The sequence below is a fragment of the Hyalella azteca genome, unplaced genomic scaffold, assembly GCF_000764305.2.
Source record: "Hyalella azteca isolate HAZT.00-mixed unplaced genomic scaffold, Hazt_2.0.2 contig13520, whole genome shotgun sequence".
In the NCBI taxonomy this organism is placed as follows: Eukaryota; Metazoa; Arthropoda; class Malacostraca; order Amphipoda; family Hyalellidae; genus Hyalella; species Hyalella azteca.
Genome location: NW_025943438.1, coordinates 26,038 through 41,204, shown reverse-complemented (window position 1 = coordinate 41,204; position 15,167 = coordinate 26,038). Strand labels below are relative to the sequence as shown.

At 38.7% G+C, this 15,167-nt stretch overlaps 1 protein-coding gene across 1 annotated transcript; it reads right to left on the bottom strand.

Annotated features, from left to right (window-relative positions):
* Window positions 1-1,007: 1,007 nt before the first annotated feature.
* LOC108670408 lies at window positions 1,008-6,907 on the bottom strand. The gene is made up of 8 exons (XM_018157877.2): window positions 6,778-6,907; window positions 5,946-6,094; window positions 5,490-5,516; window positions 4,697-4,830; window positions 3,862-4,007; window positions 3,141-3,333; window positions 2,624-2,911; window positions 1,008-2,269 (listed from the first exon to the last, which is right to left on the bottom strand). The coding sequence occupies exons 2-8, from the start codon at window positions 6,068-6,070 to the stop codon at window positions 2,136-2,138; spliced, it is 1,047 nt and encodes a 348-aa protein (XP_018013366.2). The 5' UTR covers window positions 6,071-6,094; window positions 6,778-6,907; the 3' UTR covers window positions 1,008-2,135.
* Window positions 6,908-15,167: the final 8,260 nt, after the last annotated feature.

Sequence of the window (15,167 nt, the reverse complement as noted above, 5' to 3'; positions counted from 1 at the left end):
AGACACGCAGCATTTCTTGAGGGATCAAGTCCTATTCTCGTGTCGATTTAGACTTCAAACTATCCAAAGAATCATGAGGTGTTCTGCAGACCCTACTCTCTAAAATAGTCCACACAGAAAAGTCGAGAAGATTCAAATCAGGGCTACTTGATCGAGGGCCATTCATTTTTGCTCATGAACGCTGGGATGTGATCCTGAATCCAGTTTTGGGTCATGTTTGAGCCATGTGATGGGGCAAAGTCTTGTTGAAAACTAAATGGTGAGCCGAAGTGTTTACGGGCCCAAGGTAACAACACAGCTTCCAAAATGTCCGAAATGTATCGCTGACTGTTCAATTTCCCTCCTGAGGGGACAAAAACGAGTTGGGACCTACCAGTGGCGGTTACCGCGGCCCAAACCATCACGGACATGGGATTTTGACGTCGTGTTGCTGTTCTGGTTGCCACAGATCCATCCCGACTCCAAACTCTGTCATTTTGACGGTTAACGTTTTGTTCAATGTCAATTTTTTTCTCGTCACTGAACACCAAGTTGGGAGGCGTGCAAGCCTCAATGAGATCCAGAATGTGCTGGCATCTTTCGAGCCTCATTCGTTCATGACGGTCTGTTAGTTCATGCCTTGTTTGCATCTTGTAAGGGGAGGTTTTGAGGTTCTGCAGCCAATTTTGCAGCTGAGCGACGAGGGTTTCTCCTCAACTTCTCCCTCGTGTTTTTAACCAATTGTTTTGTTCGGACACTTAGTTTCCTTCCTTGACCAGGTCGATTACATGTTTCACCAGTTTCCTCGAATTTTTTACCACCTTCCACGCAGTTTCACGATAAATTTGGAGCTTTTTTGCAATGACTGAATTACTCTCGCCCTTTTCATGAAGGGTTGCAATTGCATTTCTATCTACTGCCACATGTAATAGTAAATTTAGACACCTTAGACTTCTGCAATATAAAATAGATGAATTAATAGATGATATTAAGCTTCATTAAAAAAGAAAAGTCTCCTAGAAACCAATTCATTTTTATATAGCAAACATCCGTTGCCATAAATATGGCGGACCCTGTATATAATTTACTGTATCAAGAATGCAGTTAGTTAATTTCTGCCAAATATAAATTCATAATAAATATATTTTCAAAATTTACATGTGGTACAAATCATCCTTGAAACTTAATTGTCTAAAGTAAATGCAAATCATCACTGAAGATGCCACAGCTACAGTCAACGCAAAAAAAGATGTGAGGAGCGTGCATTTCATATCACAGCCTCACCCAAGTGACCTTTTCGTTTGAGAATCGTGAAGTGTTTAATTGAACTTCTAATACTAAATTTAGTTTCTCATGTACAAGTATATACAGCAATCCATTTCAACGAGCGCTGTTAAACTGATAATTGGACTTACGAGGAATCCAAACACACTGAACAACTAACTTAATCGACTACAGTTCCTCTTCAATGCAAGTAGTCCAATAACAACAAAAGATAAGCCTGCAGAATTACCAAAATTCAGTCTATGGAAAAGCATCTTATGTTGATACCTAACAAAAAAAGTAAGCCTGCTTCATTGAGTAAATGTGAAGCACAAATCTTTCGCGTCGTTTTAATTTTGCTGATCTCTTGGAAGAAACGCTTGGAAATACTACGCATACTTCGAAAAATTTTTCTCAAACTCAATTTATTTGAAAGATACAACATGGATCAGTCATTTAGCCTGAGAACGTTGGACATAATTATTGTAAATTTTGTTCTAAATTAGTAACTCCATTTTATGAAATCATATTGCATGAATTTTCGTCCTTCAAGCGAGCTATAAACTTGTCATACATGAAATAATAAGAAAAATTACAGTTGAGAAACTTCTTCAAATATAAGATACGAAGTCAGTGTTCGGTTTGAAACATTTTGTCAAGTATAAAATAAGATAAAAATAATTTCGTTGCAAACACTTAGTCGAATATGGAATAGGATGAAAGTATTTAGTTTCGGAGACTTCGTCATATGTGGGATACGATGCACAATAATTAACGTAAGTAAGAAACAGGTATTGCGAGGCGTATGAACATTGCAAGAAGATTCTCATGTTAAAGAGCAAGATTTTTAGATTTTTTCCCATGGTCCACCGAGATTTTATTGAGCAAGTATTTTAAAATGCCAAGAGTATTAAATTTAACACAGCCACGAGGCTGTACAATGAACATGTAGTGGCGACCGACTGCTCAGCGGTCCGGAAATGCGGACGACCGGCGGTAGCCTCAGCCTCCGCCTGCAGCGCAGGGTCTGGAAAATGATAAGAAGTAGGTAATGAACTTATGAATAAATGGAAGAGGATTAGGTATTAAAGAGGAGATATAAATCAGCGAAGTGTTATAAACCATGAAGTCATTGATGTTAATTGAGAATGAATACTGCTGAAGAAAGAAGATATCAGATTGATGTAAAATCATTTTAATATTTTAATAAATTGCAATTAAATTGCAATTGAATTTGGAGGAATTTTGCAATTAATTATTTTGGATTTTTAAGGACCAAAATTTTTGTTGGGTTTTTTTTATTCCAATTGCCTGGGTTGAATTTAAGGGTTGTTACTTTTAGGCGGCTTGTTGGTTACCCCTTCAATGGAATAAGTGTTACCTCGCTGGGTAACTGCTGTGTTGAAGTCAAAATTGTTGATGAGCGGCGGCACGGGGGAGAAGTTTGCCTCCAAACCTGACTCATGGCTGGGCTCTGTATTGATGTTGTAGAAAAGTTCATGATTCTTGCTGGGAGAGTCTTGGAGTCCATGCGGATGTGCAGCGTTCGAAGACAGTAAATGCTTATCCGCTTCAGATGGACCAGCTTGATAAGATAAATGTTCGTTTACAGTGTTAGAATCTGCGTCGTCAGAAGCAGGCAAATCATAGACGTACGGATGCTGTCGGTCTTTGGGTAAAGAAAAGTTCTGATGAGTTCATTATGTATAAAATAAATTTACTTTCAGTTAAAGAAGTTCTATTGAAGAGTTGATTCCATCGTTAATGCATAATGAACCTTTTCCAAAAAGTAATACTATAATAAAATTTGTAATGCATGTTCCAAGTTCAGATGCAATGCTCAATCGAAAAAACTCAGTAGCAATTATTAATTTTCCGCGCTGAAATTATATGCTTACTTGTGGACGAGTCATGGAAAGCCGTATCTTGATGGAATGTAATCGGGCTCCCGAAGGCGACCTTGTCACTGAGAAGACTCGGGGCATGGCCGTGTGGGGCACCTGACCTTGATGCCCCCTGACCAGCCGGTGTACAGGGTTCTTCGGGCCTCTCGTAGGGGATGTAGTGAGGGTATTTGGCCTTCTTGGGCATCTAGAGGAGAAAATTCGGGGATATAGTGAGGGAATTTAGCCTATTTGGGCATCAGGAGGAGATAATTCAGAAATATAGTGAAGGTATTTAGCCTATTTGGGCATCTGGAGGAGATAATTCGGAGACATAGTGAGGGTGTCTTTCTTGGGCATCTAGAGAAAGAAAGAAATCTCATCCTCTTTCTTTCTTGGGCATCTAGAGGATGAAATTTGGGGAAGTAGTGAGGGTATTTGGTTTACTTTGGCAAATAGATGTGAGAATTGATGTCACTTGTTTGCTTAAATCGCAAATTAACCAAGAATTTAAAAGCATTGTGACTTAATTTGTGACTTCTGATTTGTGATTCTAGATTCTACAAACTGACGATGGAGCCGGTCTCCGAAACGTTTTCTATAAAGATATGAATTTTTGTGGACTATTCTTTGTTTTTACATATTTATAGATGTGAGAATTATGGGCTATAGTGAGGGTACATTTCGATGCAATATTAATAACAGCAGACACTGCCGCCACAGATTAATTACTAACCCCTTTAGGCATGCCCCTGCCGTGGAAGGTGCAGTAGGGCTCGTATTGCCCCGAGGTGAGACGCTCCTGTAGGAGGCGGACGACGCTCTCGCGCTGCCACAGGCTCCCGTCATTCAGGAAATCCAAAAGACTTTTGCCACTCAACTCTGAATTTGTTCCAATCAATTAAAAACCTAACTGCATACAAACAGTCCACTGATGATTTGCAGAAGAATGAAACAACTCACGACATTATGAGCCGCATTCAATAAAAGATAAATTAGAGAAAATTATTTACAATGATTGATTGATTGATTTACATGACCGCTAAATCACTAGAAGAAATATTAGCTAAGATAATAAATATTATCAAAATAAGAAAAATCATTCAAAATAATGAATATAGTCGAAATGAGTAATATTAACCAAAAAAAAACAAATATTAACGAATAAAATTTGATTTGAACAGAGTTAGACGGTGGCATAAGAATATTTGGTGTCATTCAAAGAAGATAAATTGGCGAGTTGCCTTCATTTTGGTATTAGACTTCAATATTAAAATGTAAGAAAAGATCAGCAAAATAAAACGGTTTGGAATCGTGAACAACTTCTTGCCATTTAATAATAGAAGACATCTCATTGGCGCTTCTAAATTAAAAATTATGGTACGTTTGACAAATATAAATAGAATATTATAGCATAATATATTGGCAAATGTTAAACAAATTTTCGTAATATTTGCGCGAATAAATTGCATAAAATCTGGGCATATCTAAATATATCTAAAAAAGTTTATTTTTAATTCAAAGCCTGATTCATAACAATTAAGTATCTAATAAGCATTCTTGGCCCGTACCCTGCGGCTCGGATATGATCATGCCTCGCATGTAGTTGGACAGCTCGAGGTCGCTGTAGGTCTCGCCGGCGTGCGAAGAGTTCCTCATCACATCAATTCTTTTGGCGTCTCGCTCCTTGTCAACCGTTGAAATGCTGAGAAATTGTGACAAATGGGCTTCATTAAAAATGGCACCATTGCATCTATTTTAGCTTCCATTTAGCATCTCTTACTAGCCAACCGTTGAAATGTTGAGAATATTAGAGCACATACTTGTTACCACAGAAAATAAATAAATAAATAGATAAAGCATCACATATATCAATGTTTCCTTTACGAACACGTCACGTCAAGGGTCTCCATAGATAGCAACATGAATATTTTATTAAAGTTAAATTCTACGCAGTTCACTTACAGCAAATATTCACTCATACTGTACATATATTACAAGTGAAACTCGTTCTGATTACGTACCATTGAGCACGAGATAAGTTGAATATATTCATGATTTACCGCCATGACAAATTTACATAAGTGTTTAATTTAAACATATTTAAATCAAAATAAAAGGTTGAAAATATGTAACAATTCGCAAATGGAAAGGAACAAAATTGGCAACTATTGAGCATAAAAATATGGTAAAAATAAACAAATATACACTCAAAAACTTATTTGTGTTGGTACTTGATCCTAAATCTTTATTACAGTTTACCCGTAAGTTCAGTAAAATATTTTTCAACAACTCACTAATACTAAATCGTGAATATTATTTAGTTTACCTGTAAATTCAGCAACATATTTTCTAACAACTCACTTGAACGACGTAAGCTGAAATGCGCTCCTGGAAAAACGAAAAATCGTGTTAGATTATTTATGATAAATTGAGATATTGAGAGCTTAGCAACCATTGTGCAAAATGCTAAATATTCGCAGGAAATCGCATTTAAAATACTGCAATATATTATTATGAATGCCCAATAATGCCACCATATGTAGTAACTGTCTCGTTCATCAAGCATACATAATGCGGGATCTAGAGCAGTATTCTTACCCATGTCTGACTTAGTGTACATAGTTAAGATCCACTCAAAGATCTCAGCGAGACATTATACAAATAGCAATGCTGATTTTGCCTACTTTTGGTTGATCCTGACCCATTTTAGCTCGGTAAAGGGTCATATCAGGGCTACGTTTAATGTCTACTCGTGCAGTGGGTTAGAAAATGTGTCGCTATTTGAACAATTTATTAATTTTTGAAGTTGCTACTCACAAGACAGCTTCGTTGTTGAGCATGTTGGTGACGCCGAGCGTATCGAGCAGCATAGCGATGTCGGGGCGGGAGCAGCACTCAGTGAGCCGCTGACGAGGATAGTAAGAGGCGAACACCAGACACATCTCGTTCGTCGTCTTGAACCCGCCCTGAACAATAAGTCTTAACTCGTACTTCATTTCGTTTTTATTATAATATAGTCTTTTATTATAATATAGTTTCGTTTATAGTATTCACCAATAGGAAAATTAGTGAATAAGCCCATGCAACTTAGAGAAAGAAAGGTTAATTGTGAACTGCGATATGAAATTAAAGTACACTAATAATGAATGAACATTGCATCAATTTGTGACGAAACACAAATTTTGTGAAATATATTTTTCTGATGATAGTTGAATTGATCCATCCCAGAGTATTAAACTTTTTTGAAGATTCGACTTTTGTTTGACTATTTTTGAATTGTATTGAATCTGTCTAAAAAATGCGAGAATATTTTTATTCTGTGACCGAAAAATCTTATCTCTTAGGGTGATGTTATTTTTTTAATTCGTATGATTAAGGACTAGTGTCTAAGGGCGTGGCTAAACGTCTTGTATCTTAAACATGATTGGTCAAATAAGCTAGCCTTGCGCGGCTGAAAAAACGAAACCTAAATGAAAAAAACGTCGTCTTTGAATTATTAATATAGCTCGCAATGTTATAGTTGATCAAGTCCCCATATGTGGCAAGCATATACCGCGCCGTTATGGGTGCTACCAAATTGCCAGATTGAAATTACAGGAATAGTACTACCAAATACACGTTGTACTATGCTGAATGACCAAGTACTCACGTAAGTAGTAGTTCGCTTGTTGGTCGCATCGTATGTACAAGTTACAATGAGATGGTCGCCAGGCAGCACTGTGCGAGGTTGTGGTAGAACGCGCTCCTGCTGGTAGTTGAAGTCGTAATGGTCGTCTGCACAACCGAGTCATGGTAACGAATGAAAGTACAACAAAGATAAGTATATTGGAACCGGTTGCATTCGAGAAAAGATGCTTATAGTTTCAAAAAGTATAATTTATTAGGAAACGAATTCAGAAAATTTATTGAGTTTTACCCGTTGATCGACAGCCTGTGTAACAAACAGTACAATTTATACGTACACGTTATGACATCAAAATGTCATCAACTTAAATTCTTAACTTTGTATACAATAATTATTGTGCAAAAGAACTCAAATTTCTATAATTTAATGATTTAATGATTTAATTTAGCAAGATTTAGCCAGATTTAGCAAGATTTAGCAAAATTTAGCAAGATTAAACAAGATTTAGCAAGATTTAGCAAGATTTAGCAAGATTTAGCAAGATTTAGCAAGATTTTGCAAGATTTAGCAAGATTTAGCAAGATTTAGCAAAATTAAACAAGATTTAGCAAGACTTAGCAAGATTTAGCAAGATTTAGCAAGATTTAGCACGATTTAGCAAGATTTAGCAAGGTTTAGCAAGATTTAGCAAGATTAAACAAGATTTAGCAAGATTTAGCAAGATTTAGCAAGATTTAGCAAGATTTNGATACCCAGAGCATCGACGATACCCAGAGTATCTACGATACCCAGAGTGTCTACGATACCAGGCTTGCAAACACGTCTGCTTGTGGGACTTGTCTTCCACGCCACAGACTTCAAGAGGTATCAGAAAGCTTGTGTGCGTGGACGGGTGTCATGCTTATCCCCTTCACCACACTGGGTACAGACCGTCGCACAGTGTTCATCCTTAACGGAGAACGTGAGCTGGGAATCAGAACCTTGGATCTGGTGTTGCAAGACAATGGCAAAATTGACCGGCTGTAGCCGCGCACACTTTGAGCTCTGTATGACGGTGAGAGTCGAGGCAAATCAAAGCTTACGCATGACGTGAGGGGTCTGGCTTCAATCACACACGATTGTGGTCCTTCCCTCTCGGCCAAGGAAACTCTGATCTCCTTGGGTGCCCCACGGGGGGGGGAGGGAAGCGACTGTCCTCAGGGTTAGGTCTGGTCAGACGTTTACTGTGCTCTGAAAGTAGTTGAACTAGACCTGACTTGGACCTAACCTGTTAGGATTCTCGCTGTGGTCTTATATGTGCTGTAGCAAGAGGTATCAAGCAAGCTCTAGCCCCCGACACTGTCGTGTCATCCGCCGGAGGGCTGTGTGTGTGTGTGGCAGAGGCGTTGTCCTCTGCTGCACGTGGAAGCGAGGGACCTCAGGGTAAAGGTTCGTTTACTGTGCTCTAAAAGTAGGTGAACTAGACCTGACCTGGACCTAACCTGCGAGGATTCTCCCTATGGTCTTATATGTGCTGTGACAAGAGGTATCAAGCTCTAGCCCCCTCTGTGAAATGCGCTGTCTGATGTCCGTTTTTAAACTAGGCAGCTATACTTAACTGTCTCAGTCATTGTGCATTGTTTAATAGTGTATGTTTTTGTTATCATCCGCTTAGATTTTTTGTGGTTCTTTGCTCTTACTTGAATTGATCTTGGTTCCATTTAATTATAACTACGTCCCTTGCTTGTTTTGTTAAGGTTACCTGATAAGTTTCTCATGCGCAAACACACACATTTCTTTATATAGTTTAGCGTGCAGTGCTTGGGTACAATTAATCATCAAGCTATACATCCTTTACTGTTATGTTAATCTAATTTATTTTTACAGCTGTGTAGTTGTTAGTTGCCCGGCTGTAAGTTGTGCCCGTGTGTTTTTTGGCCTGCCACGGGAGGAACGACGGGTTGCACCGGAAGGCTCCATCCACCACGAAGAGGTCCGGACGTCGGATAGACCTGGCGGCACAGTATTGTTAAGTGTTCACCTTAACCCGGCCTGCGTGATTTTTCTGTATTTTTTTGCTCTCTCTCGTTCCTGTTTATTAGTGCTCTCTCTAGATTTTATTTTGCCTATTGAGAATATTAGTTTTACTCGTTTAGAATATATATATTCGTGTGTGCAGACTTTGTCCATTTGATATTTTTTCTCTAAATAAAATTTGAAACCTTAGAGCTTTCGAACTTTAAATTTAGTCAAGCATTAGCTTTTCTACACGCACACACAATATTCATTGTCGTTGTCGTGTGGTGTGTTTGTGTGTGCTTGTGGACCCCCTCTCTCCTTTTGTTAGAAGAGGGGAGCATATATATAGGTGTTGTTTTCTCGCGAGAGATGTGTGCGCATTAATGTTTTTATTTGTGCAGGTGGAGAAGCGCAGTTGTCGGGAAGAAGAGAGTGTGATTGTGTCTCTGTATTCACACAAACACACACGGCGATGAAGAATAATTCTTCTCTATCTGATGTCTGTAGCGCGATGTGTGCATCTTGCCGGCGCCACTGTGTGCGCGCCAACAAATATCATCTGAAGAAGCATTTATTTAATAAAAAATGTTGTTTGAGTGTGAGACTAGCGAGAAATGTGACGACAAACGAGCAGAGTGTCGTGAGACAAGAGCTCTCTGTCTGTTGTTGTAATTGCCCATCCTGGTAGTGGCGACTAGGGAGGGGGTGATGGGTCAGTTTTTTCGGTGCCACTGGTAGTTCTACGACCATCACTGGCTCGCTGACCCGCCAGAACCATTTTATCGCAGTACATACACAACACCCTGGACAAGCCAGGTACTCATTTATCAACCAGAGTTGGATGAATGGCTGAGTTGACCATGAGCTGAACTACCCAAAAGAACTTGTCCTCAGTGGGACTCGAACCCGGGAGCTGGGTGCGAGACAGAGCCTCTCACCACTGCACCATCAGAGCTGTCTCGCCTCTGAACGTGTGTAGGCCGTGCGCGCCCCTGTCATACTATACACTGCTCGTTTGTGTCATTATTGCTCGCTCGTCCATGCATTTTATTTCCCTACCCTATTGATGTTTACAATTTTTATAAATGTATATTTTTCTTATTTGTCTATGATATGTTTGGCAGTTGTGTTTCAGTGAGGTTGGTTAAATAAAAGTGTCGGCACTAAAGAATTGCGGTAATTGCTTATTATTGCCGATTCTTGTGTCTAATTTTTGCGACTTGATGATTGAACAAGGGATCTGGGGCACTTTGAACGTGATCTTTAATCAAAACTTACTCTATATATTTTTATTTAAAATAACTGATTTTCCGATTGCAACACACCCGTAAGGTATAGGCAAAACCTTTCAAAAGTCAACATATATATGTATATGTTCCTGCATAGCTGTGTTGTCAAGTCTGTTCATGAAGGCGAGAGATTTCGTTCTGACCCGCAATGATGCTGTCAGGGAGGCTGTGCGCCGTTTTTCATTTTCGTAAAACATGACGCAGCGATGTCGGCGCTGAAGAAAAGTAGGTCTGACATGTGCCCTGTTGCCGAATCTCTTTTTGTGACAATATGTTCACCGAGGTTCCAAAAGTATCTCCTTCGACCGGATTTTTTTTTTCAAGACTGACGATAATTTGAAATAGGTTCAGTATCGGCAAGGAGGCCGGGCGGTTAAGCAAAGAAAATTAGAAGTAGTGAGTTGCGCGCGAGTTCAAGACCGCAACAAGCTGTGGATCTTGTGCGAAGCAATGTGTGTGTTAAGAATCGACGACAGTCCTACGGTTTATTTACACCTAGTCACAATGGTATGGGAAAGCAGAGCCCTTCCAACACTAGTAGTTGAAGCTACGGTTTATTTACACCTAAGCCCAATAGTATGGGAAAGCAGAGCCCTTCCAACACTAGTAGTTGTAGCTACGGTTCAGTTACACCTAATCACAATAGTATGGGAGAGCAGAGCCCTTCCAACACTAGTAGTTGTAGCTACGGTTCAGTTACACCTAATCACAATAGCATGGGAGAGCAGAGCCCTTCCAACACTAGTAGTTGTAGCTACGGTTCAGTTGCACCTAATCACAATAGCATGGGAGAGCAGAGCCCTTCCAACACTAGTAGTTGTAGCTACGGTTCAGTTACACCTAATCACAATAGCATGGGAAAGCAGAGCCCTTCCAACACTAGTAGTTGTAGCTACGGTTCAGAGCAGAGCCCTTCCAACACTAGTAGTTGTAGCTACGGTTCAGTTACACCTAATCACAATAGTATGGGAGAGCAGAGCCCTTCTAACACTGTAGTAGTTGCTAAGCGCCCCGCGATGTCTAACGTGCGCGCGTCGCTTGAGTTATACGGTCGTGTATTACCACCCCGTATATATATCAATAAATTATATCTTGACACCTCTTTCTTACTTATCGATCAAATAAATGATCTTAGTCTCGTAACCCGATATATATCATCAGGTATACCGTATATGTAGAGTTTAATCAGTGTGAGCGCACGTACTGTAATTCCGAGTGCTGTCCAAGATATATATATATATAAATTTTTTGCTGCACTCCTACACCGTGACTTTATCCAGTTTATCTATGCATCCATTTGACACTTTTCTCTATCTACTCAATTGATAATAATAGAAGTGTCGGCACTGAAGAAATAGGCCCATGGCCTATTGCCGATTCTTGAATTTTTCGTGACTTGATTCACAAGAAATCCGGCCTTTGGAACCCGATCTTACTGACGATTGATTGAGATAGCTGCTGGACTTATTGCCTGGTCCGTAATTTGCTAAGCTTAAATTATTAAATAATAATGTATTAATAATAAAAAGCAGTGAGACAATTCCATACTATTTATTTTAAACCGTGTTCATAAATTTCAATACAAATTATTTTTTAGTCATTGAATAGAAAAGCGCAAGAGCTTTAAAGCTCTACTCGTTATTGGTCTTCATTTGAAGACCTAATTTCCATTAACATAGATAGGTTTACAACAAGATTTCCTCTAGCTGTAATTCTTGTTGAAATTGTTACAGTCGATTTTAGAGTGTGACCACTTGAAGGAAGTCGTGTGTATATGTAGAGAGAGAGAGAGTTTGCGCACGCATTAAGACAGACATACTCAGCACACGTGATCACAACTCCCAGAGAAAAAAAATCGGAGCCAAAATTTAATTAAATCACACCGTTGAAATAAGTGCGCTTATAAATGGTATTAATTCATTTATGTGCTAACGGGAATTAATAAACGGTTCAGATATAACCCACTACACAACACATTAAAACAATCAAACACACATTAGATATCACTGTTGTTTCAAGATATAAAATAAAAATATATTTTTCTTTTATAAGATAAATGTACCACGATGACGTCTTTATTGGCTGCGTTTTCCATGAGTTTGCTCGTCTTATGCGAATTCATTTGCTCCTCAGGAGTGTCAGGTCCTTTGCTACTTCGTGGCCGGACTTGAGGCTTCCTATGGCGTTGAGTACTTAATAGAAGTCCTCAGGGTTCTGGGTAATCTTGATTATCGTCCTACTCTTAGACTGACGGCAGGAAGGGAGTGAAACACCAATTTACTCATAATAGTTCACTATTGATAGTTCGATGGTGCGGAGGTTCAAAGGATTGACCGGAGCTGTCAGCAAGCACCGCAGGTGCATGTTTATAGGCTGACACAGGCGATCTGACTGCTCCGCGGCCCGGCTTATTTAGGGGTTCGTTGTGACGTCACTGATGGGGACGTGGCCAACTGCCGATGGTGGAAGGCGGATATCACGTTTTCTATTTTACATATGTATCTAACTCCTGACAGGAGGACCTGATGTGTCGTCTGTGGCGCACTCGGTCACCTGCGTTTATTATAACATTTTTGTAAAAAATTTGTAGTGTTGTAGAATATTTATTTAATATGAATAAAAAATAATGTTCCCTTGTGAAATGTATGTAAGTGAAAAAATACAAGAAATAAACTTTTTATATAAATATATTTACTGAAGTGCAAATTTGGTAAATAATAACATAACATAACATAGTGATCTCGGCGCTGCAGTGTAGGCCGATGTGGCCTGTCGCCGATTCTTTTCCTTTTCGTGCCTTATTCACAGAAGATTTAAAATCGTGTCATTTGACCGTATTTTTTCACGACTGACAAAAGTTTGAAGTAGCTACTCGACTTCCACCGGGTTCGATATGGTGCTAGGCATTTCAAATCTAAATATATATTTTTCCACATAATTCAAGATGTCAGACACGCATATATATTCTTCTAATCAAGTTCGAATTCTGCATTCACAAATCTAACAAAAATTAACGTTATTAGCACCAACCCACCTATTTGGCATCATTAAAATGTATAATTTATGAAAATCAATACTTACAGCAATGAATCCGGTGGAAGGTTCCGAAGCCATTTATAAAAAAATTGATGAACGAAAATCTACCAAAGCCCCCAAATTTTCCAAATAACGCGAGTAAACAAAGCGTCCGGAATCGCTGTCCGCAGGTACATAATTTCTCAAAGTATAAGAATAATTTAATGAAATGACACAGCAGTCATTTCAAGTTCATTTTTAACGGACATACGTATAGTTCTTTAGCGTTAGATAAAAGCATATTCATATTTGCAACGTTAAATTGTCCATTTGTGAGAAATTCCTAATTTCTCACCATCAATTTGTATATATGCTAGGGTTTATTTACGAGATCTATTGTTAGCTTAGAATTGCTGTTGATTCCGCTTCTCTAATTTCATCTGAAGAAAAAAGTATTTAGTCGAAATCAGGGGTTCTGCCGCGAATCTTAGGAGTCCTCATTGGCATCAGTTGTATCAAAGTGTACGAGTCGGCAGTGATAAAATCAGTGGTTTAAATCTCGATTCAAAAGATTACTATTTCTTCAGTCATCATTGCAAATTGCCAGTTATATCAGCCATTATAACAGATTGACAACTTACCTGCATCAACCTAAAAGTATATCTACCATCTTGCTAAAAACCTGTTTCTCTGTCGCTTGGTTTTTATCAGAGGTGGGCAGTAGCGCGCTACATGTAGCGGCCGCTAGTAGCGGCCGTTACATTTTCAGTAGCGGTAGCGGTAGCGGCGCTACATTTAAGGCAATGTAGCGGCAGTGGTAACGCCCGCTACATATTTAAGTAGCGATACGAGGTTTTGCCGCTACAGCGCTACCGCTACATTTATAGATAAAGCCTTTAGCTCTTACTTATTAGTATTAAATATTATTTAAAAACCAGCATGATGCATACACAATATAAATTACAGAATAAAACTGTACGAAAGATTTCGGCATTATGTTGTCAACCTCAGCCTGCTACTATAGTGTCAACATGCTAGTTGTTTGTTACCTGTTAAGTTGTTACCAGTTACCACTTACAGGTATTTTTTCATGTTTCAGTTTGCTTACAGTTATTTTTACACAGTTATTGTTATGTTTCACCTTCCCTACATGGATGTCTACTTTAATCTACCAATTTCAAAAAGAATCCACATATATATATATACAAATAAAAGACTGATTTTTTATATGTATATGTGGATAATTTTTTAGATTGGTAGATTAAAGTACACATCCATGTAGGGAAGGTAAAACATAAAAATAACTGTAACTTTTATTTACTGTATCTAACCCGTACTAGTTCGGTTAGGTTAATTGCAATAAAGTTGCATTGATATGTTTTGACAATGTTTTATTATCATTAAATATTTATGAGTAAATAACAATAGCAGAATGATAAATATTTAGAGATTTCCACTAATTTTGGCCATTGTAGCGGCGCTACATTTTACTGTAGAGGTAGCGGTGGCGCTCGCTACAATCTAGTGGGTGTAGCGGTAGCGGTAGCGCCCGCTACATTTCAAAGTAGCGCTGCCCAGCTCTGGTTCTTATGAATGTCGTTTGAATTTTATTCGCCACGCAACCACGAGCAGATCACCAAGCCGAGCACATCATCTTCATCACCACATCACCGAACAGGTCACGTGAGCTATGCCAAATAAATAAAACTCATCAATTAATTGTGTGATCATTTCTCCCAACCAAATTCGTCCTGCCGATTCCTATGTTTCTGTCTGTCCCTTGGCGAATAATTCAAGTTAACTAGCTAGGCCATTCAAGTTCCTGATGGGAGTTATTGACTTAATGTGGAGTGGTAAACCAAAACCCCCACATCACAATATAGGCGACAAGGCTACGGCTAAATATGTATTTTAATAAATATTAAACGCCTGTCTGAAAACTATCATCCGTAGCCCCTTAAAATATCAATAATAAAATAATGATCTCATTTCGCATCGATAACGGCTACATATCTTAAAAATTTGTATTATTAATATATCCAGCAAAAATAGAATGTCAGCGTATGGGTCTCTTTCCGCAAATCCGTATATTAAGCAAAAGCGGACGCGGAA

Bases quoted from the DNA above. Each gene is read 5' to 3' on its own strand.
- LOC108670408 (XM_018157877.2), bottom strand. From the start codon at position 6,070: ATGTGTCTGGTGTTCGCCTCTTACTATCCTCGTCAGCGGCTCACTGAG. The intron at 5,517-5,945 runs GTGAGTAGCAAC...TCGTTTTTCCAG, and splicing joins CTCAACAACGAAGCTGTCTT to GAGCGCATTTCAGCTTACGT. The intron at 4,008-4,696 runs GTACGGGCCAAG...GAACAAATTCAG, and splicing joins GATCATATCCGAGCCGCAGG to AGTTGAGTGGCAAAAGTCTT.